The 25,419-nt window shown below is 39.8% G+C and overlaps 1 protein-coding gene across 3 annotated transcripts in view; it reads right to left on the bottom strand.

Moving 5' to 3' along the window:
* Window positions 1–1,364: 1,364 nt before the first annotated feature.
* LOC121296457 (Wilms tumor protein 1-interacting protein homolog) overlaps window positions 1,365–25,419 on the bottom strand; it is a 57,016-nt gene continuing 32,961 nt past the window's right edge. Inside the window, exons 3-8 of one of the 3 annotated variants that reach the window (XM_041222050.1) lie at window positions 17,967–18,034; window positions 11,888–11,950; window positions 10,451–10,581; window positions 9,883–9,934; window positions 7,997–8,065; window positions 1,365–5,382 (exon numbers count right to left, since the gene is read on the bottom strand). In XM_041222050.1, the coding sequence (XP_041077984.1) occupies window positions 5,230–5,382; window positions 7,997–8,065; window positions 9,883–9,934; window positions 10,451–10,581; window positions 11,888–11,950; window positions 17,967–18,034 (536 nt within the window). In that variant the 3' untranslated portion in view covers window positions 1,365–5,229. The other 2 variants (XM_041222052.1, XM_041222051.1) reach the window with 2 other exon arrangements.

Consider the following 25,419-nt stretch of genomic DNA (forward strand, 5'->3'; position numbering starts at 1 on the left):
GCAATCGCTCAGAGGGCAGTCGGTCTGGATACCTAATGGTTGTGCATTGTGCTCACTGTGTTTAAGTTGTTGGTCGGTCTTGCTGGCCATTACTAGGTTAATACATGGACCCTGGGGTAAAAGTTGTTTTATTTACAGTAAATGCCCAATATTCACACAGAGTGGGGTAGCTACATTAAGTTTCAGAGGAACAACAATTATGAAAAGTGTACATGCGTGCCAGCATCTTGTTACAGTAAATAATGTGGGCCTTATCGCATTTTTGTGAAAGTTTACTGATCTGTTGATGTGACCATGAAAGGAATGGATAAAAATACCTACTGGTTAAAGAAGATTTTTAGAATATCTTTTTTTCTGGGAGATGTTCAGCTATCACAGGGATATTCAGTAAGAAGTTCATAAAACATTGTAAGCACACATATGTATAGTGAAGAACTGTCCGACAGTGGATTCAGGCAAATGGTGAGGGTAACATTGTCCTGGAATCCTTCAAAGAGAGCTTTATCCCATTCGGTTTCCAGAGAGTGGTGTGGAACTCCTGCACAAGGCATTTCAGGTCTTGAGGCTTGTATTTCTACATAGTCTATATTTTATATTCACTATTTAAATGTATATTTTTGGAATGGAGATATTGCTGAAAGATGTTGCTGTCTTTATTACAGCTTTTGACTCTTTCGTTCCAAATTTGTTTAATGACAAGATGCTTCGGAAGTATTTTTACATACCGTTGCTATATTGTTTCTATGAATATGCACTGCTGTCAAGGACTTCTGAGGTCCACAAATCCTTCATAATCTGTCACATCATGGTGTTTCGTCTAATTACAAAACAGATTTTAAAACCAAGGTTTAATAAAGGGCTGTAAGGCCACCATTGGCAGAAAGGATGGCATTTACAATGTGCCAACCAAGCTCATATTAACAGTTCTTTATCAGAATCGACCAAGAGGTAGATTGGATCAACCTATACCTCACTGGGAGTAGCAACAGATTTCACAAGCCACCTAGTTTAAAACAAAAAGTACACATTTTAAGTTAACTACAAAACATCTTTATTGAAAAAAGCAGATTATATCATCTAAGGTTAAATGACACTTCTGACTTTTAACACATTAAATAACTTTACATTTTTCATCTTTAGATAAATAAATCTACATCCCCCCCCCCCCCCCCCCCCCCCCCCCCATGAACAATCTAGGGAATGAAGCACTGAAAACACATAACCATCGTCACACATGCTGTTCTCAAACTACACACAGGGCACAAAGCACAGATATTACAGAATTCAGACAATAGTTACAAAACTAACATTTTTGTACAAGAAAACTAGTACGTAATATGTTTTATATCCATGGGCATTATATATATATATATATATATATATATATATATATATATATATATATATATATATATAAACATATCTTGGAATGCATATGGAACTTGTGCTTAATGGTCAGCTCTCTTTCTCAGACATTTATGCTTTTTTCATTCCTTCCTTTTGACTCACTGGTATTGTGTGATTTTTATTCAATGTAAATATTGGCCTTTCATGATGAAACAAACACCTTTCCTCCTCAAAATACTAAACTATACAAAGGCAAACAATTGAAGCCTTTTTAAAATAATTTTCACAATACAGTAAAACCTCTGAATTAATGGAGACCAGAGTGAGTTTGTAAAATCATACATGGATAATACAATTACTGTGTAACTGTTGATGTGATATTCCCATATCAATGGCAAATAATTACAAGACCTCTGTGCATTGAAAGGCGTTTTACTAAACGGATCATGAGCAGGTTCCACTGATCCGATTCTGGCGCTGCGCATGCTGTAACTAGGGAAACTGACCAATGAGAAGCGAATTTTCATGCTGCAGCGTTTAAAGATTATTAATGTCAGAATAGTACATTTAATGTAAATCCAACGCTTCTATAAAACAGACCGAGTACGTTAATATTTTCTTCTTGTTTTTAAAGTTTAATAAATGTTACCGTTCACGGTCTTGTGCATTATCTGATGGATTCACTCACAATGCTGTATTCTTTACAGCGGAAAGTTAGCCACCAAACACACAAACAGCTAGCTGCAGCATCGGTCCAGGGCAAATTATCAACACATTTTGAGCAAATTGAATCAAGGGCTGATGATAGCTGCCACTAGAAAAATGTTGCGGACAGGGGGAGCTGTCAGAGAAGGTAAGCTCATTAATAAAAAAACATAAAAATCAAAACCAAAAAAAAAGTGTTCAATCTGATTAAACCAATGATTTCATTGTAATTGATAGAATGACAACGGCAGTATGACTTTGTCAACACACAAAACATGTGTAATAATATATAGTTATGAGGCTTCGTCACTCAGTCAGGTCTACTGTATTAGGCCATGATATATTATACACCTGACCGAGGGTTTTCTATATAGCGATATTTTCTTAATATAGAATTTATGGCTACTTTTAAATGCACCGCTACTTAGATAACGTTAATGTTTTCTAAAACATTAAAACATCTCCGTTTTCATATAATAAATTGGAAGGAAATATTTTGTGAAATCCTGCAAATATCTGAAAAGTTTATTAAGCTACCGTTATGTCAATCAATTATCTAAACAGTGTGCTTATTTAAAGATTACTTGTAAAGAGTTTCCTTTACGTATTATGATGGTGTATATCAAACATCTCCGTTGTTTAATATTAGTTTCATTCGTTTAATTCACAACCATCAACCATAGAGCAGGATCAGATTGGGATCAGAGCTGAGTTTTAAATGGAGGATTACATTATTTTGTTTATTTCTTTGTTCAAAACTAAAAATATTAAATTTCTCCATTTATAAAACGTTCAATGAAGCTCTGATCGCACTCTGATCTTGGACTGAACCAAAATAGGATCAGATTTTGAGACAAAACTGAGCTCAAGGTCAGCTCTGACACTTTTAGTGCAACCCAATGTGTCATAGGATCAAGATCGGAGCCTGGATCCAGGATCGGATCCGTTTAGTACAACTGGCCCCAGAGATTTAATTATACATAGTAACAGAATGATTTTTCTTTGCAGGTTTTGTAATGTTGCGAAAAGCCTTCACTTTTAAATAAAAACATTTAAATAGTGAAATAACTTGGAGACACCCAGTGACGAATAAAAACCCAAATGAAAGAGAATGAATTTCAGCCTTATGACTTTGGAACCCATGTAGTTTTCAGAAGCGAAACTTTACAGCTTTCCATAGCGTGTCATTTCATTTTTTAATTTTACCGTTCCTGTCCTTCAGCAGTTTTTATACTTAAATTCACTTTTTAAATCATTCCAAAAATGCAGTGACCGAAAACGAACCTGTTCAAGGTTGGAATAGATTCTAGCAGTCGTTTCCAAGTTCTACTGTAGCATGGGTTTGTGGTCAGCACTTGGATCCACCAGTAATGTGTTTCTGCAGCCTTAAAGTACACAGCGCTAACCCTGGGTCTCACATTTTCTGTTACAAAAACATTAACACATTACAGTATGATGGCTACTAATGAACTAAAATTTAGACACCGTTCCTTCAAAACTTCAGTGCTACACTTTGACCACCTTGCAGTATTCTACTTCAAGAGATCACTTGAAGGATCACAGAAAGCATGAGGTTCTGTCAAAACTCCAAGAAGCAACAGTGAATGATTTCAATCCTTCTACGTTCCTTCGTGTGACTTGTAGAATGGGACACAGCTGAAGTGCTGCATTGAAATATCCAGAAGGAGTAATGTGTGCATTTTTTATACAAGAAAACTATAGTAATATTGGTTGAGATTTACTGGAGTTAGTTTGTTTGTTCTAGGTACAAGGCCTGAATGAACCCTGAAGACGCACTGGGCTGGCCTCTTACTGCAGGTAACATGAGATCAGAACCCAGATCAGAGGGTATTGATGAAAGCAGACACATTTGTTTAGTTGTTAACTAGCTGTCACTAGAAGATGCTGATAAGGAGGAAGGGGGGAACAATGTGCCTTTGAAACAGCAGTGCATTTGATTTCACTGAACGATTATGGAGTTGGCACAGCATACACTCTCAGAACAGAAAATAAGTCTTTGAAAACAGCAGACAGCGTCTAAAGAACAAACACGTTTAACACTGTAATGCCCCCCAATGAGACAGTGATGGGATCTGGTGATCACAAATTGCAAGTTCTGTTAGACGTTTCAGTGGTGCACAAAGAAAAACATCTCTATATCCGCAACACCCTCATCATACAGTAGTTTTAAGATAACAAATAGCAACAATATAAAATAACTGTTTCTAGCTATGTAAGATCTATGTATTCCTCCCCCCTCTGCCCAAAAAAATTATAAAATTAAGGTCGCCGGTGAAAGTTCTGCCCAATATAAAAACAACTGTACATACAAGCTACATATATCTAATACTTGTTATATCATTAAGACATTGCCAGTAAATCTTGTAGGACACAAATGCTATTGGTTTGCTGAAGACATGTCAACTGCAATTAATACAAAAACAGTGCTCTAACAATGTATAGTCAACTGCAAATAATAAAAAAAAATCATGGCCCCTTGTAGGATAAAAAAATAATAAAACAAACCATTATTGGGTTAACAGTGAAATAATGCAAAATTGCATACAAGAGTTTCCTTGCATAGCCAATGTGATGTTGCAGTCTTACAGTGTTTTTGCAGAAGCAGGGAATGATGAGCAGTTTTTATAAGTGCAGAGATTCTGGAACAGCGTCCACTTTGAATTGTCAGCGGTCGCTCCAGCAGCTGTCTCTGTGTGGCTTTCCGAAGTTGTGCATCCGTTTTTGGTTACACACAAGTGCAGCCTTTCCTCCTGGCTCAGAGGCCTTCGGTGATAAGAATTCCCTTTCTTCTCAGGGAAGTGTGTCCGTTTGAGGCAGGCCTTGCTGCTCACGTGCGTCGATGGCTGTAAGTTCAATCATTTGTGTACTGCAACTACGAAAAGAAAAGGTTTCTGAAGAATGAGACCTTCCCCCAAATGCTGCTCATAAGTGAGTTACCGCCGAACACAGCTGCCGAGTAGTAGCCTAACCAGGGCCGCTCTACTCAACATGTGGCTCCTCACGCTTTATTACAAAGTGCTCCAGCCTACAGCAGACACAAACAGAAGCGCAGGTTCATCGCTTGCATTCATTCCTCTGCAACAATCCTGCCGGGTGGCTGTTCTACATTACACTCCTCTCATCACCCTTCTGCTGTCTCCTCAGGGTCTCGTGGTCTCACAGTTCGGTGACGTGCATGGGGTAGCCGGGGGGAGGGTGGGGCGGCACCTGGATCTTGAGGCGGCGGATGTGACAGCCATGGCAGAGGAGGTGGCCGTCCAAGGGGTAGCAGCGGTGACCCTCCTCATCGTTCAGCTGGAGCCCGCAGTCCTGGAGAGCACAACAAGAGCAGAGGGGGGTTTCAACTGCTGTTATAGCGTACCAATTCACGGTTAAACTAAAGTTTCAAATACTTCATAAAGGAAATTCCTTTCATTGAAATACATTGCTCTGTGTTTCCGATTCTAGCCCCATACAAACTAATTCTCAGCCTGCCCTAGAGATATTATTTCTTGACTATTAACCAACCAGCTTTAATGATCATGTCATGCTGTACCTCAAGATCAATATGATGCAACTAAACAGCTGAAAGGTTTCTTACAAGGTTTATATACTGTGTGAGTGTTTTGAAGTTCTGGATGGATGAAGCAATTGACCTCAGGTAGAACAGGTTGTGCTCTGTACACTGTTTTTCCTGGGAAATTATCAGAGATGTTCCACCTATATGAAATCAATATCTCATTTTAAAAAAATAAATAAATAAATAAATAAAGATTTAAGGGTAACGTTAAGATATTTTCCTGGGGTAGAATCCATAACATTGAAAAAATAAAGTAGGCATCAAATGGTACATGAGATATTAGAGGCTGGAGTAGCTATTATAAAAACACATCAGGTATGTTTGCCTCAGTCTCACTGCACACTGACTGTCTGTGATTCGTTTTAAGGCAATGAAACATTCTGCAATATGCTTGTGCTCATATTTTAATTTGAATGTTACTTCACACTCGCAGGCTCATTACAGCCAACACCACATATTTGCTATGGACAGTTTCTTAAAAAATGCTCTGAAACAAATCTCTTCATCCCTGAATTAACTTTTCACTTTCCAATGTACCTCCTTCTGCTTGTAAAAGTAAACAAAGAGCCCAGTGTGCTCTGAGCTTCAATCCTAATTAGTAGAGTGATGACAGGCCGCATTGGAGGCACTGAACAGAGAGCTACATGGTCGGCAGGACCAAGGGGTCCGAGATTGAAATTAGCCTTGAACTTGACATAAGTGTCAGTCGGGGCGGGTTAATTACAGACTAAGCAGTGCATCACATCCCAGTCAGAACGACAGGCATTTCACACTCAGGCAAACACGCTACAGCTAGCTGTTTCTCCTGAAGCTCTTTTTCTTAGAAATTGCTGCACCTTTATTTCCTAGAAACCTGAGCTGATAATCTTTCCTTTTTTTTTATTTGACAGGCAAACTTGTTTTTTTTAATTCTTTATCTGTTGTGTTTGTGTTTTGACTGCGCGTTCTGCTTCATGCCAGCAGAAGCCTGCCGGATGCATTCGGACATGCTCTGGCATCATCACTGTCATTCAAGAACTGAGCCGGATCCAGTGATGAGACCGGTTTAAATCTTTTGCTCTTGGCTTGCGTGCGTGTGATTGTAATTGATTGTCTTAACCTGCCTTGGTACAGCTCTGCAGTGTATTTCGAATGCTGGCATGTATTGTTTGCACTTGAATCTCTTAAGAGAGCCCCATAAATCAACAGCCAAAGGCCTAACACACAGAGCTCAAACGATGGCAGATTCCAGTGTTCAGGAGTATTAACCAAGGCGTAAACCTGCATTTCCCTTTGTTTAGTTTAAAACCTAAATCCATAACCCATAATCTTGCATTGAACAGCTGATGCATCTTATTTATCTCCTGTTTGTTTTTATATAGCATTGCAATCGCATATAGACTTTTTTTATTTTTTTATTTTTCTAATTTGGAATCTCCAATTATTTGTCTTATTTTCTCCCCAATTTGAATGTCTGCTTTTTTTCCCCACTCTGCGGGCCCGCCATGCAACCACCTCGGAACTACAGTGTTGGAGGACCACACAGCTCCGGGTAGCTTACAGGCAAGCCCACAGGCGCCCAGCCAGTCTACAGGGCTCGCTGGTGCGCCGTGAGACAAGGACACCCTCGCCGACCTAGACCCTCTCCACCCGGGTGGCGCTCGGCCAAATGTGCACCGCCCCCTGGGAATGGCCAGCAGTGGAATAGCCTGGACCTGAACCAGCGACCTCACTCTGCAGGTCCGCCATGCAGTCACCACAGAGATACAGCATTGGAGGACCACGCAGCCCTGGTCTTGAACCGGCAACTTCTAGGCTATAGGGCGCATCCTGCACTCCACGAGGAGTGCCTTTACCAGATGTGCCACTTGGGAGACCTGCGTATTTCTTTACATACTTGCCTATCCTGGACCGTATATCTTTGCATACAAGTGCCTGTTAAAAAGAACTGTAGCCTCCACAATTCTCCTGACCTGGTATCATCAACTTTTGAGTGGAGTTATCTTTCCTTTACTACTAGAGCGGTCTGCTGGGTTGACTGGAGTTATCTTTCCTATACTACTAGAGTGGTCTGCAGTGTTGAGTGGAGTTAGATTTCCTATACTGGCACACTAAGACAAACTTTTCCTGTCTTCTCTTCATTTTTAAAGTGAACAAGACATTCCAAAACCCCAGCAGACTGCAGTTGGCTCCTATACACAGGTGTTACAAAATACAAGGTACTGTACATACAAACAAAAAGTCTCTCTCTCTCAAGTTGAAAACAGGTACTGATGCATATCCTTTGCCTCTGACCTTGGCAACCGGCAGAGGTTACCTAACACCACGACAACAACAAACCCTCAACCTCGATACTAAAATGAGAATCAACAGGGCGCTGGTTACCTCACAGTGATAGCATTCCACGTGATAGTCTCTATCCATTGACACCACCCGGATTGTTTCCTCAGAACCCTGCAGTAAAAGATTATAAAGCATTAGAGCCCTCAGAACCTTCATCCACCAATCAGGAAACCCCAGTGCAGGGTACTACCACACAGTCCTCAACTAGTGAAGGACCTGGGAGAGAATTACGACTTTCACCCTACAGAATGAACTAAAGTCTACTGAAACTGCTGAATAATGTTACATTAAAAATCTTACATGAAATACTGTACTACTATTACTGCTATCAGATCTAAATTATGTTCATATAGTTTTTTTTTTTTTAAATTGTGTTTCAATACTAAAATTCTAGGTGATGCAAACTTTTGGCCATAGCTGTGGAAGTCAAACTGTGAAACAACAAGGAACACTGTATATGTTCGTGTATGTTCTTGTTGACGTGCATGAACTCGCTACATGTTAATACATTGTGTGTTAATATACCACCTATTGTAAAAGAGTTTAACCTTGTGCAGTTCGGGCAATATATAACCGCACGATAACATACAACCGATAACCAGGGGTATGTTTAAGAACCGATAAGACTGCTTGTGGGCAGAGAATGTATACATGATGTAACCAGTAGAAAAGTAAATCCGCTACATATGTTTTCCATATTAAAAGGACGTGTATCAATGTATATATATATATTTTTTGGTCCATGGCTGGCACAAAACCTTAAAATTTATATGCCAATAATTATGTCTCAGCTCTTTTCTGCATCACTGTACTTGAAACTTTGCAAGGGAACCTGACTGACATTATATCTGCTGGAAAAATTGCAAAAACTTTGTGTTCTCTATGGATAAACAAGATGTTTTTTTTTTCAGTCAGCTTGTCCTGCTCTAATATAAACTCATTATATCAGTGTTAATGATGCATCTTAATCTCAGCTCACTGTTATGCTGTTTTTTCCCCCACTCCATTTCATGTTACACCCAGGTAGTCTAGCAAAGTTTCATAATGCTATGTTTATATCAATCATGTCCCTGTCAGAAATAACAAACACCTTTCCATTAATTTTGTAATTTTATTTTATTTTTTTTATGGTTTAATTCAACTTATAAAAAAAATATTAGTTAGAAATAATCAATTACTGGTAAATAAAGCAATTGCTGGTAAATCCATAATTGTCATCACTGATGCAACCTAAATACGCAGGCATAAACAGTGTGTTCCCTAATATAGCTTGTCTGACAATCCATGGAGAATTCCCTCAGCTTGGTTTACTCTCTGGGGTTGACAGGGGCCACAGTTTAAGGACAGCCTCTTATGAGGGAATCCGATTCCTCCCCTCCTTCATTAGAGCCATTGATCCAGGGCAGCACAGGCTGGAGAATCCAACGGAGAGCGCCCCATCATGTCAACAACATTCCCTGCATTTCCAATGGCAAGTAGGGCAGAAGAAAGCAGCCTTTTAATTTAGAACTGATTAGGTTTTCTCCCCTGCATTGACTGCTGGAGGAATGGCTGCATTTACAACAGGGAGAAAGGGACTGGCTGCCAGAGCCTGCTAGAACTCAAACACCTCCAGACAGAAGCAGCTGCAACATGTAGCACACACTTTAAATGAGCCGTCCCTCCTCGTAACCGTTTAATAGCATCCTGACATTCTGTAATGTATAAAAGTTCATCCACAGTTTCAGAGCACTCAAATCAGAACAGGCAAGTTGAGAAGGCAAATGTTTGGGGGTAGGGCCTTACAGATTTCCACCTCTAACTTAAAAGGAGTTCAATAATCGTTGAGGAACGGTCACATCTCTCTGCAGCACAATTTAAGAGACTTTGCAGATTAGAGTCATTAAAACAAAAAGACAAAAAAGACAGGAAGACAGTGGGTACAGTACCTGTGCAGGCAGGATGGGCTGGTTACACGACGCGCACTTGGGTGCGAAAACTCTGGAAAGACAAACAGAATCACAACCGTGCTTTAATGTGTAGCTAACAAAATAATTCCATAAATCTGACCTGTTGCACTTCTGTTTGCTGTGTAGGTTCTGAATATGCCTTTTGTAGAAACACACTATGGCAAACATTTTATGCATGAAATATTGAAAATAGATGAACAAAATGTAATTTTGGACAGATAACAACTTTCATTGACCATTTAAAAAAAAAAAACTAAAAAAAAATCCCATTGCTTTATATGGGGGGGCGCGCATCCTCATGTGAGGTCATCACACATTTGCATCTTCCATTTGTCCCCATATTAAAACTAGAATTTTTTTTAATCCGTCGCCACATGAGGTTGCCATGATCGAAGGGTTAAATCTATTAGGAACTAAAGGGCAATAAACCTTCTCAGCTTTCCACTGTCTTATTACCACATCCAAATTGCATTACAAACTGCGTAACCCCAGCTTGAAGGGTTTATAACACAAACTCCCATGAGAAAAAAAACCTGTGCTGCCTTACGTGTGATAGTCCTTGACGCAGTAGATGTTGTTCTCCATGTCGACTGTGAAAGGGACCCCGTCTAAGCCCTCGTTACAGACCACACAGCGGAAACAGCCAGGGTGGTAGGCCTTCCCTAGGGCCTGCAGAATCTGAAGCAAGAGAGCGCACCTCATTAGCACAGCACCACTCACACACTTATATCCAGCCACCACACTTACAACATAAGATCGAGAGGAGTTCCTTCGACCAATCTCAAAACGTTGGCGCGCTGGTTTCTTAAAAGAACTTGCTAGGTTTAATTGAGGTCACATGCTTTCAAGATTTTAAAGACTACAAATCAAGTCCCCCTCTAAATCTTAATTCAGTTTCCTCAATGATCTTTAAGCTCATTTCTTTTAGCCCTGGGATTACTCCGGCTGCATTTCGTTGTGCTCCCTCCAAGGTCCCTTTGTTAATGTAGTGACCAGAATGGTCTCACCAGTGCATTATACAACCTTAACATAACCTCTCTTGAATATAACTAAACATTGTTAGCCTTTTTAATTAGATCTAATTAAAAAAGGATTACAACACCAAGATCTGGCTCTGGGCCAGTTCAAGTTCTACAACCTCCTCTATCTGGTATCTGAATCGTACATTTTGTAACACTTGCATCAGAGGCTGCCAATTCCGGAGGGTTGTGTTTGCAAATATGGGGACTTGACTCCGTAGCAAGGGCTAGCAAACAGTGTGTGCGAGACAAGCATGACATTTGTCCACAAGCCAGGATTATCCTTCAACTGTTTATTGCTTTAAAACATGCTTTAACCCAATAAATGCCACTGTCCTAATTTGAGGACAGGTTACTTTATTTGTTGGTGCACTTTCACCTGACAAAAGTTAAGTATAAATGTGATGTATCAAATTACATAAATACAACTTGTTGTGGGTTAATGCTTTATTTAAAAAAATATATATATACTTTAAATAATTCAAAGTACTTACAAATTTGCGCCAAGAATTTCTATGTACCTTCAGTATTAAGGCCATCCCCTTAATAGCAAAGTCTATTGAAACGTTCTGTATTATTGCAAGCCATTCTGGGGTGTAATAAAACACAGGTGGTCTCATTTCGCATTAGACACTAACTTCAGCCTCATTGTGTACAGAACTTTGCTAGGTTTGACCATTTTTTTAATTTTGTAAATTGAAAACCAAACTACTGTTTGTTACAAAACTAGCAAGAAACAACAAAGGTGCAAGTGGAAGCAGTGAAATGAACCCGGGTTTAAAAATTGAAGTTACTGAACCTCACGGTTTTCTTTTCGCGCTGTGGTAGTTGCTTCATGAACATGGCCCTTTGCAAGTGAATTCCAGTGAACCTGCTAAATAGCAGGCTGCCCTCCTATCTGCCCTGCTACAGCGTGGAATGAGTAATATTTACCAAATTCCTCGTTAAGAAAATTGCTCCCTTACCGTCTCCATTATGAGGTGGCCACACACAAAGCACTTGTCTGCTGTTTGCTGGAACCCGGAATACTGGAGGGAAACAAAACAGAAAACACCCACAATTACTGGACTGTGGACTGAGAGTCAGAGCCCCTGACTATCACTAGCTTTTACTATTAGGTATTTATTAACACATGAGGGTTCCCTTATAAAAGTTTAGCTGAGTATGTTTGCAGTTTTACCATAGTCTACCCTGGCTTTGCTATGTTTATTAATAGGGATTACTATACCTCACTATTCTTTGAAATGCTTCCTGTGCTTTGACAGTGCTTTATTACACTTTGCTATGCGATGGCAAACACGTAAGGATTAGTACAGTACTGCACATTTATCTGTATAAAAATATATAATATATTGGAGTATGTGAATTTAGTGCTCATGAAAGGTTAGAGACAATAGCGATAAATAGCAAGCAGACCTAAATCCTGGGCCTCTCTCAAGCATGTCATGTGCTTTGCTCAAAGACAGCCTGAAAGCCTGCTTTTTATTTTAAACCATGTTCTGCATTTGTGGGGTTTGGAGTTGATTACCGTGTTTCAATACACTCTCTCTTACTAAAGATATGATTACTAACACTCTTCGAAACATGTCAAAAGTTTTGTGAACATAAAGACTAGCCTGTACCTCAAAAATGTTCTAACGTTAAATTATCAAAACCAAGTCAAGTAGACAAATGTTTCAGCCTTTGCCTTCTTCAGTGTTGAAGGCTGTAGCCAAAAAAAGTTCCTGTAAATAAGAAAGAAACACTCTAAAAAACAAAAGAAAGCACTTTTAAAAAACAACTTGCTGAACAACTTATCTTCTGAACCAGTTGGGGTAGTTGCCTAATATTTCAAAAATTGCTTGTATGCCTTGCCTACACAATTCTAAACACACGTTAGCACTGGAGCAGTTTTTTGGTATTTTTTCAAATAAATAAATACACTGAGGTCCATACAACTGATCTAAACTGGTGGTGGACCTGAATACTGGCATTGTTTACAACATTAGATAAATGGAGACTTTGCGAAAACCACCATCTCTAACGCCGAATCGGAGTATTTTTGTCTTTAAAAACAGGTAAAAAAGGGCAGGATTGGTTAAATTTAAATGGTGCGGGTGATTAGATCTGCTGGTTTCATGCACACTATAACAAATACATTTTACACTGTTCAGTAACCTTAACTAAAAAAGCACTTAAGAATGAGACTTGGTCTATTGTAGTTGCCTATCATTTGACGATCCCTTCCACTGTTACTCTATGTGTAACTTGTATTTTGTTTTTAATATTATATCTCTGATCAATCTGGCTAGACAGACAGACATAGATATGTATTTTGTTAAAAGCAAAAATTTAATCTATTCCAAATTCATCATTCAAAAACCTTTTTTTTTTTTTTTTTTTTTTTTTTTTTTTTTTTTTTTTTTTTTTTTTTTTTTTTTTTTTTTTTTTTTTTTTTTTTTTTTTTTTTTTTTTTTTTTTTTTACCCCCTAAAACATTTAAAAAAAAGGAATTTGTGCAAGACAAGCCGCAGTCTCTGGGTGGGTCGCTCTGCATGAACCATCTGGCCAGTGCATTTCCTGAGGTCATGCCCTTCGAGGTATCTAGAAGCAGGTGGACGTCCTGTTTGAGTGAGCAACAGCGGCAGATTAACAATAGCTCCCAGACAGCTAATTCTGCAATCCTGTTACAGAAAGCACTGCAGACATACCATCTGGCAGTCATTTGATGTGGTGGAGCCCCAGCATTCACTTAGTTACTGATTAGAATGGAGGGGAGGGGGGGTGGATAGCTGCTTATGGCACAACAGTCACTGCACAAGTTAACAGTGTTTATTTTAGGCCTAATTGATTGCAGGAAATACTCCCACTCTGCCCATTTGCTCTCCCTTACCATGCTAAATTTGCAATTGGCAGTTTTTTGCTGTGCTTTTTTATGGTTGTAGGACATAGGTATCATAGTTTGCCATACTTTTTAATAGTTTTTTTTAATTTCACTATACTTGAGTACTGCTTCAGTTATTGCTACATTTTCAGTGGAGAGGAAATGAGACAAGACATGTTTCTGAGCCTTTTTTAGTCTGCAGAAGTGTTTTGAAATTGTGAGTTTTAAAAAGTTACTATGATGTGAGGATATATTTATTTATAAATGGAATTGGCCATCAGAAAGTTACTTGAATTCAGTGCTCTATTGTGAGATCAAACAGTGGCATGGCTTTTTTGTAAAAACATTTTTAGACCCCATCTATCCGAGAAAGATGCTGAGATGTTGGTTCATATTTTTTTTTTTGTTTCTTAGTTAGGATTACTGTAATGCTTTGTTTGCTACCTTCCCCATTCTAAACCGGTTCAAAAGGCTGTAGAGTGCTGGCTCACAAATGTCGTTCACAACACATCACTCTGGCTCTTAAAATCACTCCAATGGCTTCTTGTAAATTCAAGTTTGATTTTAAAAGTCTGCTTACTACTTAAGGCCTTCATGGTTTTAGGCCTTTATACTTACAGGAACTGTTGGCACCTTATGCTCCTAGTCGTACCTTGAGATCAGTGAATGCTGAACATTTGGTAGTTCTTAGAAGCCATCTAAAATCAAGCGGGGCAAGGGCCTTTAGTCGTTATGCTCCTTGCCTTTGGAACTTCCTCCTAAGTCATATCAGGAATGCTGGCACAGTTTAATCTTTTAAATCAAATTGAAAAACATATTTGTTTGAGTTAGCTCATTTTTTAGCAGGATTACCATTTGGCTTTTTTTAGTTTATAAAGCCCATGAACAGCAATACAAAAATGCAAACTGTAAACTGATTTAAGCTAAACCTGGTTATGTTATTCTGAAAATGTAATTACTGTCCACATCTATTATGGGCTACAGGTTATTTCTCAATATTTAGAAACGTAAATTGCTTTTTAGAATTAAGACCCAGTTTAAATGCCTGCAATATATTCCTTGATTCACGGTTTTGCGTGATGAAAATAAACTACTTAAAAAAAAAAGTGTGTCCAGAAGAAATTTGAAAATAGACGCCAGTATTTAAATCTATCTAAATGACTTTAAATGCTAAATCGAGTGGACATCTCTCCTGGTATAAATAGAAAGCCTGGGAAATATACTGTACTGTCAAATCCAAAAGGAAGACTAAGATGGTGCCAAAATAAGTACGTCAGTAACAGCCATCCCCCAGCATAGCTGCAAACTCAAAATCAGAGCTGTTAGTATGAAAAAAAAAAAAAAGGTTGATCACGAGGACATATATCAACAGTATGTACAGAATAGTATACAATAAGAAATGTCAATGCAAAATGTGTCACAATTGGATAACATATGAAGTGTGACATACGTATGTACAACAGCCTCCTCTATATTCCCTGCATAGAGGATTTCATCATCAGTGGGGGACAATTAGAACGATCAGCACCACAGAGAACATGATGACTGGTCCCTGCCTACTCTATGCATGTGGTCCTGTTCTTGGGCCGATTTTATTTTCATTATATATGCTGCCCTTGGGTGACACTGTCCGTAGAAATGGGGTCAACTTTCACTGCTACGCTGATGACACCCAGCTATATCTGTCTCTAAAACCAGGTGGCGTCTCTTGTATAAAAAAATGTGATAAGCTGTTTTGATGATATCAAGGTATGGATGTCGAATAATTTCCTTATGTTAAACTCAGATAAAACAGGAGATAATGATTTTGGGATCAACAGATAAAAAAAACAACACAAAAAAAACCCACAAAAACACACATAGATCTGTCTGCCTTCATAGAGAAGAGTTCATACTATAAGAAAAAATGAAATGAGGAATCTGGGTGTAATTTTTGACCAATAACTCTCCTTTGAGCCACATATTCAAAATATAAATTAAAGTATCTTTCTTTCACCTTAGAAATATTGCAAAGGTGAGGCGCTTTCTTTCAAGGCATGACGCTGAGAGACTGATGCATGTCTTCATATCTTCTAGGATTGATTACTGCAATGCCCTGTTCTCTGGAATTTCACGATTGCAGCTTGTACAAAATGCTGCAGCCAAGGTGCTAACCAAAACAAAAAGTGAGCACATAATCCCAGTGTTAGCGGCCCTCCATTGGCTCCCGGTGCTGTCCAGGATTGACTTTAAGGTCCTTCTTAAATCGCCTATAAAGCCCTAAACATTTTGGCTCCGGCCTACTTGAAGGATCTTTTAGTCCCATATGGCCGGCTACGCCGATCCCAAGATGCAGGGCTGCTATCTGTCCCAAGGATTTTAGAGGCCGGTGGTAGAGCATTAAGTCAGGGCACATGAACTCTGGAATGCTCTACGATGCACAGTGAGAGACGCACCTACATTGGCAATTTTTTAAAAGAAATTAAAAACACACTTTTATAATAGGGCTTTTATATCTTTATAATTTCTTTTTTATATATAGTTTTATTCCTATTTATTCAGTTTGAGATGCTCATCTGTTGCTTTTATTTGCTATAATTTAAAAATGTTGTTTTCTCTTGCTGTTTTTATTGTTTATATTGTTTTTATTGTACTAAAATGTACTTCTGAATGTGCTTTTCTTTTTGTTAGAAATACCTTGTCATGGCTTGCCAGGAAAGGCACTTTATAAATCAAATTTGATTTGATTTGAAAGCATTTGACATACACTGCATGGTCACCATTAGGACCTGTCTACCCAATTTGAATTGGCGTTGCACTGATGTGACAAATGTTTTCCTGCAATACCTTGGGTCCCTTGATTACTCTGGAAAGCTGAACAAATACTTAAGTCTAACAACTCAGCCATGCTGCACTCATACCTTGATGGAGAGGACTACTTGCAAGACAATAACGCACCCATCAAAGTGGCTAGGCAGTGTATGTACAGACTGACAGGGGCCCCCAGTTATCAACAGATTCTAACGTTCTCAACAACTTGTGTCTCTATAGTGTCTATGAACTGAACTATTAAAAATGAACCCTGTGGAGCAGTGGAGACCAAATATTAAGTTTAAGAAGCAAGAACAACAAAAAAAGTAACATTAACTGTTCATAAAACTTTGTCTTGCTTTGGAAAAACAGATACACAATATTAACAGGCTTTCATCTGTTCGGATGGCTCTGGTCATACATTGGTCTAAAATGACATGTTGGACAAGTCCAGGACCAACAGAGGATGCACTCAATTCCGACAGTAGCCACTAAAACTCGGTGCCCTACTCACAAAGTGCTGGCCCTCACATAGCTGGTCTATTAGCACACTGGTCTACGAGCTGTCAGCCTGGACTGGGAAGTGCGCAGAGTGGAAATGCTGCTTTAAACCACAATGTTCTGCAGAAAAAGGGGGCTCAATTGCAGATTGGGGTTGACAGATAAAAGAAACATACCTACCATACTACTAACGATTATCTATATGAGTTCATAAAACTTTCCAGGGGAGCAGGGTGGGTTACTGCACACTTATTACAGCCAAACCAAACATCTACTTAACTCACCAACTGTTACACACTACAGCCTTGTTGCATGCCTTTTAGCATATTTACAATTGTGAAAGAGTATGACAATTTACTGTCCCTACTCGGAATTTAATCAATTTGTAAAAAGATTGAGCACTGCTGTTTTGAATATTTCCTTTGGTTTGGGTCGCTATGCACTTTTCTATAACCTGCTCATGAAACTTATATTGGAATAGAGATCTCAGTAACTTGTACCTTGGAAATTGCTTTCTTTAAAAAGGTAGGTGAATACCATCATGGCAATTGTGTTGTAGCAGATAGGTCCTAAGATCAGATGGATTTAAATTGTGGATATTCATAAAACTGTTCTGAACTTCTACTGGACCTTTAACAACAAAATAAATGTTTGAATTCTTTAAATAGCTCATGAATATGGTCTGGTAGTTCAAAAGGTATTTTATTTCAATCGATGTCTTTCAAGATTAGGATTACTGTATTTATATGGTGTTGACAAGGGAGGGGGTGGGTATGGTTAATTCCATTAATGAAACTACTTCTGTAAAAATGCCATTGTTCCTTTTCATGAGCACTAACTTCACAAAAAAACACTCCATGAATACTACTACTAATAATAATAATAACTTACCAAGAAATCTTCTTCACAGTAAACTTTACCATTGACATTGTAGAATGCCTTTCCTCTTAACCTTCGCCCTGTAAATAGAATTCAAAGGTTGAGTTAAACAGAAAACCAAAAAGGAGGCACTTTTTGATTGGAGACAGATGGTACGGTTGGCATCATGGGGGGGGCTAGAGACTGTTATATTCACTATGAGCACCTCTACAGTACAGTTTGTTTCACAGACCCTGATCAGCACTCATCTCCGAGCACAGTATCTAAAGCAACATTGGATAGTCCAAGATTAGTGCTAATCACAGTCTGTGAAACCAGCTGGTAGACATGCAATGTCTTTCAGTCGTGTTAGAATAATCCTACAAAATTCAAAACAATTAAGAAATTAACCTGGTATTCATCATATTAGCTTATAAACAAGTTAAACCCTTGTTTAGCTGCTGTAGGTATTAATAAGATAAACCCCATGGACTCATTTCAAGCAAATTTTGACCGGGTATCTGTCTTTAACCCAATTTTGCTTCAAATGCAATCATGTAATACAGATAGAAAGCCCATTTCAGGTGTTAAAAGGTTAAGTCCATACACCAATGCCAGCAACGGAATCCATTTCAGCAAAGCAAGTTCTAGATAGTGCCTACCCACAGCCTTTTAATTATAATGTGTGTAGAAGTCTAGTGGAAAGCCTCCAAGTACAATACAGCCTGCAGGGATTGCTTTCCAAATCTATAACAGACTGGACAATCTTAGCAACCAGCCACAGCCAAAACACCTTACTGCACTTAGGAAATACTCAAAGATAATCAGATAAAATTACATTTTTGACCCGTATGCGTTACATATTTAAGATTCTACGCTAGGTTTTTTCCTGTAAAACTTTACACTATTTTGAAAATCTAATGTTTGATTTCTATTTTACTCCGAGTTTATAACCTCCTACTTCTGCAAGAAATACATCTTTTGGGTCACAGTGTGATTTTTCAAATGGTAGGAAGCTTGTGGATATACATATTTTATCAAAAAATACGTAGTAAAGAACTAGAGGCGCAGCTTCCGATTTTTTAAATCGAACATTGGACTGATAAACGGCAATAATTCAATGCGTTGAGAACACTATTATTCAAAACTGACCTAATAAAAGTGGTCAATGACTGACTATAAATCAGAGTATTAAATGGAAACTCAATTTTTCATTTTGGTTACTTACATTACTAAAAAAAAAAATACATAAATAAATACAAACTTAAAAGATAAAACAAGCAAACAAACAAACAAACAAAACCACCACCACAGCAACTCCTGCATTAACTACATGCAAGACACTGCATTCTATTTACTGTGTACCTTTCCTGCCTCAACCATTCAAAATGTCACCATGTCTGGCAAACTGGGCTGTTTGCGCCTAAAAAAGAGGAGGCGCTGTGCAAACAGGCGCATTCCTTCTGCCTGAGGTCACTGGCTTGCCCTATTCAACTGTAGTCGAGCCTGGGGCTTCTGGCACTGCGATCAGGGAGAGGCCCGCACTCTGGAAAAAGATGCTTCGCTCACGCTCCTTTGTCACAGCGATGCTTAGAGCATTATTTACCGTTAATACACTTCCAAGCAAAAAGGTGGTATCGCATGCTAGAAGCCTGCAAAAGCTGGTGTTCCGGAACACTTATTTCTCATGCAAGTCTGTGTCAAGGTGCTTTCCCCTGAGTTGAGGAGCTGCTTTTCTGTTCTAGCTGCCAAAGTATCTTTACAGAAACAAGAACAAGTTTCCTTTTGTTTTGCTGGCAATACATAGCAGTGGTCTAGATGTTGCTGGCACACTCTGGCTGAACTAGCCTACGTTATATATGAATATGGCAAAACTATATCCAAAACATTTAAATTTGAAGCTACCTACTCCATTCATTTCAGGAATATACTTTAAGATGTGGAATAGTTGGAATTCTGGCGATTCTGAAAAGGCTCATTTATCCTGCAACAGTGCTGTAAATTCAAATCCTGTGTTAAACCCAAAGGAAACACAGCTGGACTGTTTCATATGTTCCTTTTCTCCTAAAAGACATGCCAAGTCTTTGCGTTTAGCAATTATGATGATCCAGACAAACTCAAAAGGTAAAAACACAGATTAAATAGAAGACTGGTGCAAGATCAATATTGGAGGAACAGAACCAAGAACCGCTTTGAATGATGGCAAACACCATAAAGTAGATTTATGGTGCAATTAAAATGACATTTAAAGCTAATTTGGGGCCCTATTACCACAAAGGAAGTCAATTTACAGTGTTGGCATTTATTAAATTTACCGCATAACTGCAGATTTATTTCCTTATGACTCAGTTAAACTTGTTTCACTGGCGATGAAGACGTATAAATCACAACTCATTCTAGCACGATTTAGGACAACTTGTTTGGGAGAGGCCCAGGACTGGAACAGCAGCAGGGTGGTCCTTCACATCAGGGTTATAATGCATCAGTAGAGAACATGCACCTTAGTTAAAGCTAACAGTATTATCCAGTGCGTTTAGTCCTTTACTGGGGACTAAATTTGTAAACAAAAAACAGCATATTTCTACTTCTATACACTATTATTTGAAATGAAACTTAATTAAGCTTCATCCGGCAAGGCCTGAGGCCCTCCAATCAGGAACTCTCCACAGGTCTAACTTTTGATCCAGAGAACCAGCCCTCCTTGGCAGGCAGGTACAACAGCAGCATTGTTTCCCACAGGACTGTTCTCCCCTTGTCAGCCCAGCAGAGGCAAGGCCTTCGCCCGTTCTCCTGTGCAATTAGCCAGGGATGAATGTGTGTGGCTTAACTCAAGGTTCAGCTGTGTAAGAAAGCACACACCACTAATGTGTAAAGGTAGAAGTTTTTTTTATTTTTTTAAAAAAGGTTTAGTTTATTGTAGTAATAGAGTACAAACACAGCAGCTAACTCCAGACCTCAGCAAGACGTACCTGAGCCCCAGACGCTGGGTTGCGTTCAGCATTTATACATGAGAGTTCCATCCGCTCAAGCACAAGACATGCACAGCATTTCAGACGCAAACAATTTCCATATGGCTATTAGTAAGCACAGTAGTTTAATTTCTACATACGTAGATCTCATTAGATGTTATTCTCAAACAGATAATATGCAGATAAAAGCAGATAATATACAGGAGAATGGAAGATAGGGCAGCATGGCTCCAGTTGTTTTCGTCCCTGCACAGTACATTTTCGCTGGGTTTATGTCTGATTCTGTGAAATTCTGCAGCTCAACTAGATGAAATCGATTTGTCCACTAAATCCACTTTCTCCTCATCCCCTTTAGAGTGCCACATTTTTTTATCCCTGATTTTCACCCAAATTTAGAATGTCCATTGTATTTTCCCCATCAGCGCAGCAATTCCCCACACAGCTCAGGGGTACTGAAGGTTCTGTTGGTCTCCAATCCCACGACTGAGCCAGCTTCCTCTTCTATACTCAGGAACCAGCCTCTTGTTTTTCGGGTTTTTTTTAAACTGTACATTATTGTGGCAGAGTGCCCACGCCTGTGCATATTTATGCTTATATGCTGCACGTAGTGTTTTAATGTTGGTGTACAGTCATTGGTACATGGGATATAAATGGGTCTGTGTAACACGGGTGATATAAAATGTATATTTGTATTTAGGCACAAGGACTGCACAGCACTTCACGTGTAGGTAAAATGTCATATGTGAGCATGGGAAATTGCACTAAATTAATTAACGTGCAGTTGTACCGAGACTCCAGTTGAATGATTGATTAGCAATTGAGTCTCGGTACAGCTGCATAAAAGCAGCATGTTTTCACTTACTCAGGGTTGAGTGTTCGGTGAGTGGAGAATGGGGGGGGGGGGGGGGGGGGGCAGGGGGCAGGGACAAATAATTTAAAGATTAACAATTGCTACGTCCTGGCTTACAACCAGCACAATACTTATTTGTTTATCTCTGTTTGTCTGTCTGTTTGTTCATTTTGGCTACTTTATTTTACAAAGTGTTTCTCGTTTGTACAGACTTATTTTCTGTTTATACATTAAACAGCGCAGCAGTGCATTTCACTCACCATATCCCCATGCAGTGCTGTGTGTGTTTATTTCTGGTGTGACATCACCACTAAAATGAGCTTGTCAATCATATATTATGCATTTCTCTGTATTTAAAGTATTATGGATTTTCTTGTTGTTACTGCATCTTGTAAAGTGCTTTGTGATGGTGGTGCACTATGAAAGGCATGGAGAGAGAGAGAGAGAGACTTAAGATCCTTTATTTAAACATTCCAAATAAAATCCCTTAAAATTCAATAAAGGTAAAATACAACAAAAATTAAGATTCCTACTGTCTCAGCAGAATTAAAAAATCCTAAAATACATCATGTTCTCCCTAAAAACAGAATAAAAGGATCATAAAAAAACAAAACAGTGTTTTCTTTCTGTTAAAAACAGATTAAAGCCCAAATTAATAAAAACACTGTACAACAATAACAAATTAAAATAAAATTAAAATTAGAACAAAAACTGGAGCTCTCCCTCCTCACTCACATCACACAAGGCGTCTCCCACAAACCACCTCTCTTCGAAGTCCTCCAGGTTATTATTTAGTTTAAAAAATTCAAAATCCACTCTTATCTGGCTGACCACCAACACCCTGAACTGCAGCATGGTATCAGTCAGCCCGGTCCTAGAGATCCTGTTCTTTCTGGACTTTAAAATGGCTAATTTTGCCTGACCCATTATTAAATTAATTAAAACTCACCTGCTTCTCTTTTTAAAACTGTAGGGAACCCCAAAGATAACAAGCTGTTAGGAGCTCCTGTAAGAGATGGAAGAGTGGTCCTAGCCTAACACACTTGCTGTACATGTGAAACACTATCTCCTCTGCAGAGCAGAAACATCACTCTGAGCTATTACTGGAATCAATGTGGAGAAACCTAACGGTGGACATAATAGAGTGCAGGATCCTCCACTGCAGGTCCCCTGCTCTCTTGGTGAGAGGCAGTTTATACAGCAACCTCCATACTTGCCTGTGCCCCTCCTCTACCTCCAGACATGCCCTCCACCTTGAATCTACAAACCCCCTCAACTGGTGAAAATGTGATGTCTTCACACACACACAACTGGTAGATTTTCTTACTCCCTGTTGTGTGAAGAGTGTGTTAAAGTTGAGTAGCATTTCCTCATTCCTTCCATCCCCTTCTCCTTCACCTACTGCTGGACACACTAGAAACCCTGGAAAGATGAAGTCTTGTCTCTGCCCTGTGCAGCTGGACATCTCCTCCCTCAAAGCTTCCCTGAGCTCGGGGGAGAGACAGCTTCTCAGCTCACTAACCATTTTCTCTGCCATCCTCTCAGAGTGCCAGCCCAGCAGCCCGGCCAGCTGTGTAGCAGTCAACCAGCAGGAGAGGTCAAGGTTGATCAAATGGCTCAGCCTGGTCACTCCTGCCCTCACAAAACCGGCTCAGAGCGTCACTGACTGAAAGAAATGCACAGGGAAGAGGGGATTGAAGAAGAACAGGGGGTCCTCCAACAGGACCCTGCCTATCAGAGACCCCTCATCTCTCTCCACCCTCACTGCCCTCCAGGCATCTAAAACACTCAAGTAAAAACAAGGGAGACCTATTTTAGCTAATCCAGTACTCTCAATTAAAAACAGGTGTTTGCCTATCCCCAGCCCCCCGACTGCTGAGAAAAAAAAACAAGCCAGCCTCTTCCAATGAGCGTCCTCCCCAGCGTACAGGAGCTTCTGAACCACCTGCAGTCTGAAGGCTGCTACCCTGCTGGCAATGCTGACCAGCGCCTGCCCCCCTTCTTCAGTGGGGAGATACAGGACTGCTGGCCGCAACCAATGTCTCCCGCTCCAGAAGAACTCCAGCAGTATTCTCTGGATCTCTTGCATCATACCGCAGGGAGGGTCCAGACACACCAGCCTGTGTCACAGCATGGAGCCCACCAAATTAATAATCACCAGGACCCTTCCCCTAAAGGACAGCTGGACCAACAGTCCCCTCCACCTCTGCAGCCGCACCCTCACCCTGTCCACCAGGCCCTCCCAGTTTTTCTGCACATAATTCTCCACTCCGAAAAACATACCCAACACTTCTATACCTGTCCTGTCCCATCTCAGCGCCTTGGGCAGGCCAGGAGGTGCCTGACAGGATGGTGTCACACTTTGCCCAATTAACTCTTGCCATAGATGCTCTCTGGAATGTGTGCAGGCTCTGTTGCAGTGCCTTGATGTCTCTGTCACTGCACACAAACACATTCACATCATCTGCATATGCAGACACTGTGACAGAGAAGGGTGAAGAGGGCACTGCCAAGCCAACCAGCCTACCCCTCAGTAGGTGCAGCAGGGGCTCTATGGCCAGTGAATAAAGCATTCCAGACAGGGAGCAGCCCTGCCCAATACCCCTGCACACTGGGAAGGGTTGACTCAGCCCATTGTTGATCTTTAAAATGCTAAAAACATTTAAGTATAAAAGCTGAATGTAAGAAATAAAAACAGGGCCAAACCTGAAGGCTCCCAGGGTTTTAAAAAGGTATGTGTGGTCAACCCTGTCAAATGCCTTCTCCTGATCTAAAGAGACCAGTCCAACATTCAAATCACATCTATTAGCCATTGATAAAAAGTCTTGAATTAAAAACAAATTATCAAAAATGGAGCGTCCCAGTATACATTAAGTTTGATCCATGTGAATTACAGCTCCTATACATTTTTTTTTAATCTACTGGCCAAACATTTTGATATTATTTTAAAATCAGAACATAAAAACGAAACAGGTCTCCAATTTATTTATTTATTTATTTTTTTTTAACAAACACAGGTCTCCTTTCTTGGGAGCAGTGTGATTACTGCCCTCCTGCAACTGAGGGGCAGTTCTTTATCCCTGAAGCTCTCTCCCAGCACCTGCAAAAAGTCCTCTCCAATCACAGTCCAGAATTGTTTAAAAAATTCAGCAGGCAGTCCGTCAGTACCAGGAGCTCTTCTGTTTGAAAGCTGTGTAACAGCAGTGGTCAGCTCCTGATATGTTAGCGGCTTATCTAATTAATGTTGTTCTTCTTTGCTAAGGGTGCATAAATCCTGAAGCAGCAGGTCCATATCCTGTTGGTCACATGGCTCTTTACTATATAATTCAGTATAAAATGTTACTGCCTCCCCGCTTATCTCCTCCTGACTGTACAGCTCCCTGCCGCAAGGTATCCGGATGCAATGCATCTGCCAGCTGTCTGCTCTCCTCCTCTCCAAGCCAAAAAAGAAACTGGAGGGGATGTCTGTTTCAGTTCCATAAAGCGAGAGTGCACCAGTGTCCCCTTCACTCTCTCCTTCAGCAGACTGCCCAGCATGTGTTTCTATTCCCTCAGGGTTTGAAGGGTCTGCTCCTGGTGGTCTGTGTCCAGGCTGCTCTCTAACTGGAGAATTTTAAGCTCCAAAACTCTCACCGCTTCTTTCAGTGACCCAGTTGATTTGAGTGTG

Source organism: Polyodon spathula, chromosome 21 (genome assembly GCF_017654505.1).
Source record: "Polyodon spathula isolate WHYD16114869_AA chromosome 21, ASM1765450v1, whole genome shotgun sequence".
NCBI lineage: Eukaryota > Metazoa > Chordata > Actinopteri > Acipenseriformes > Polyodontidae > Polyodon > Polyodon spathula.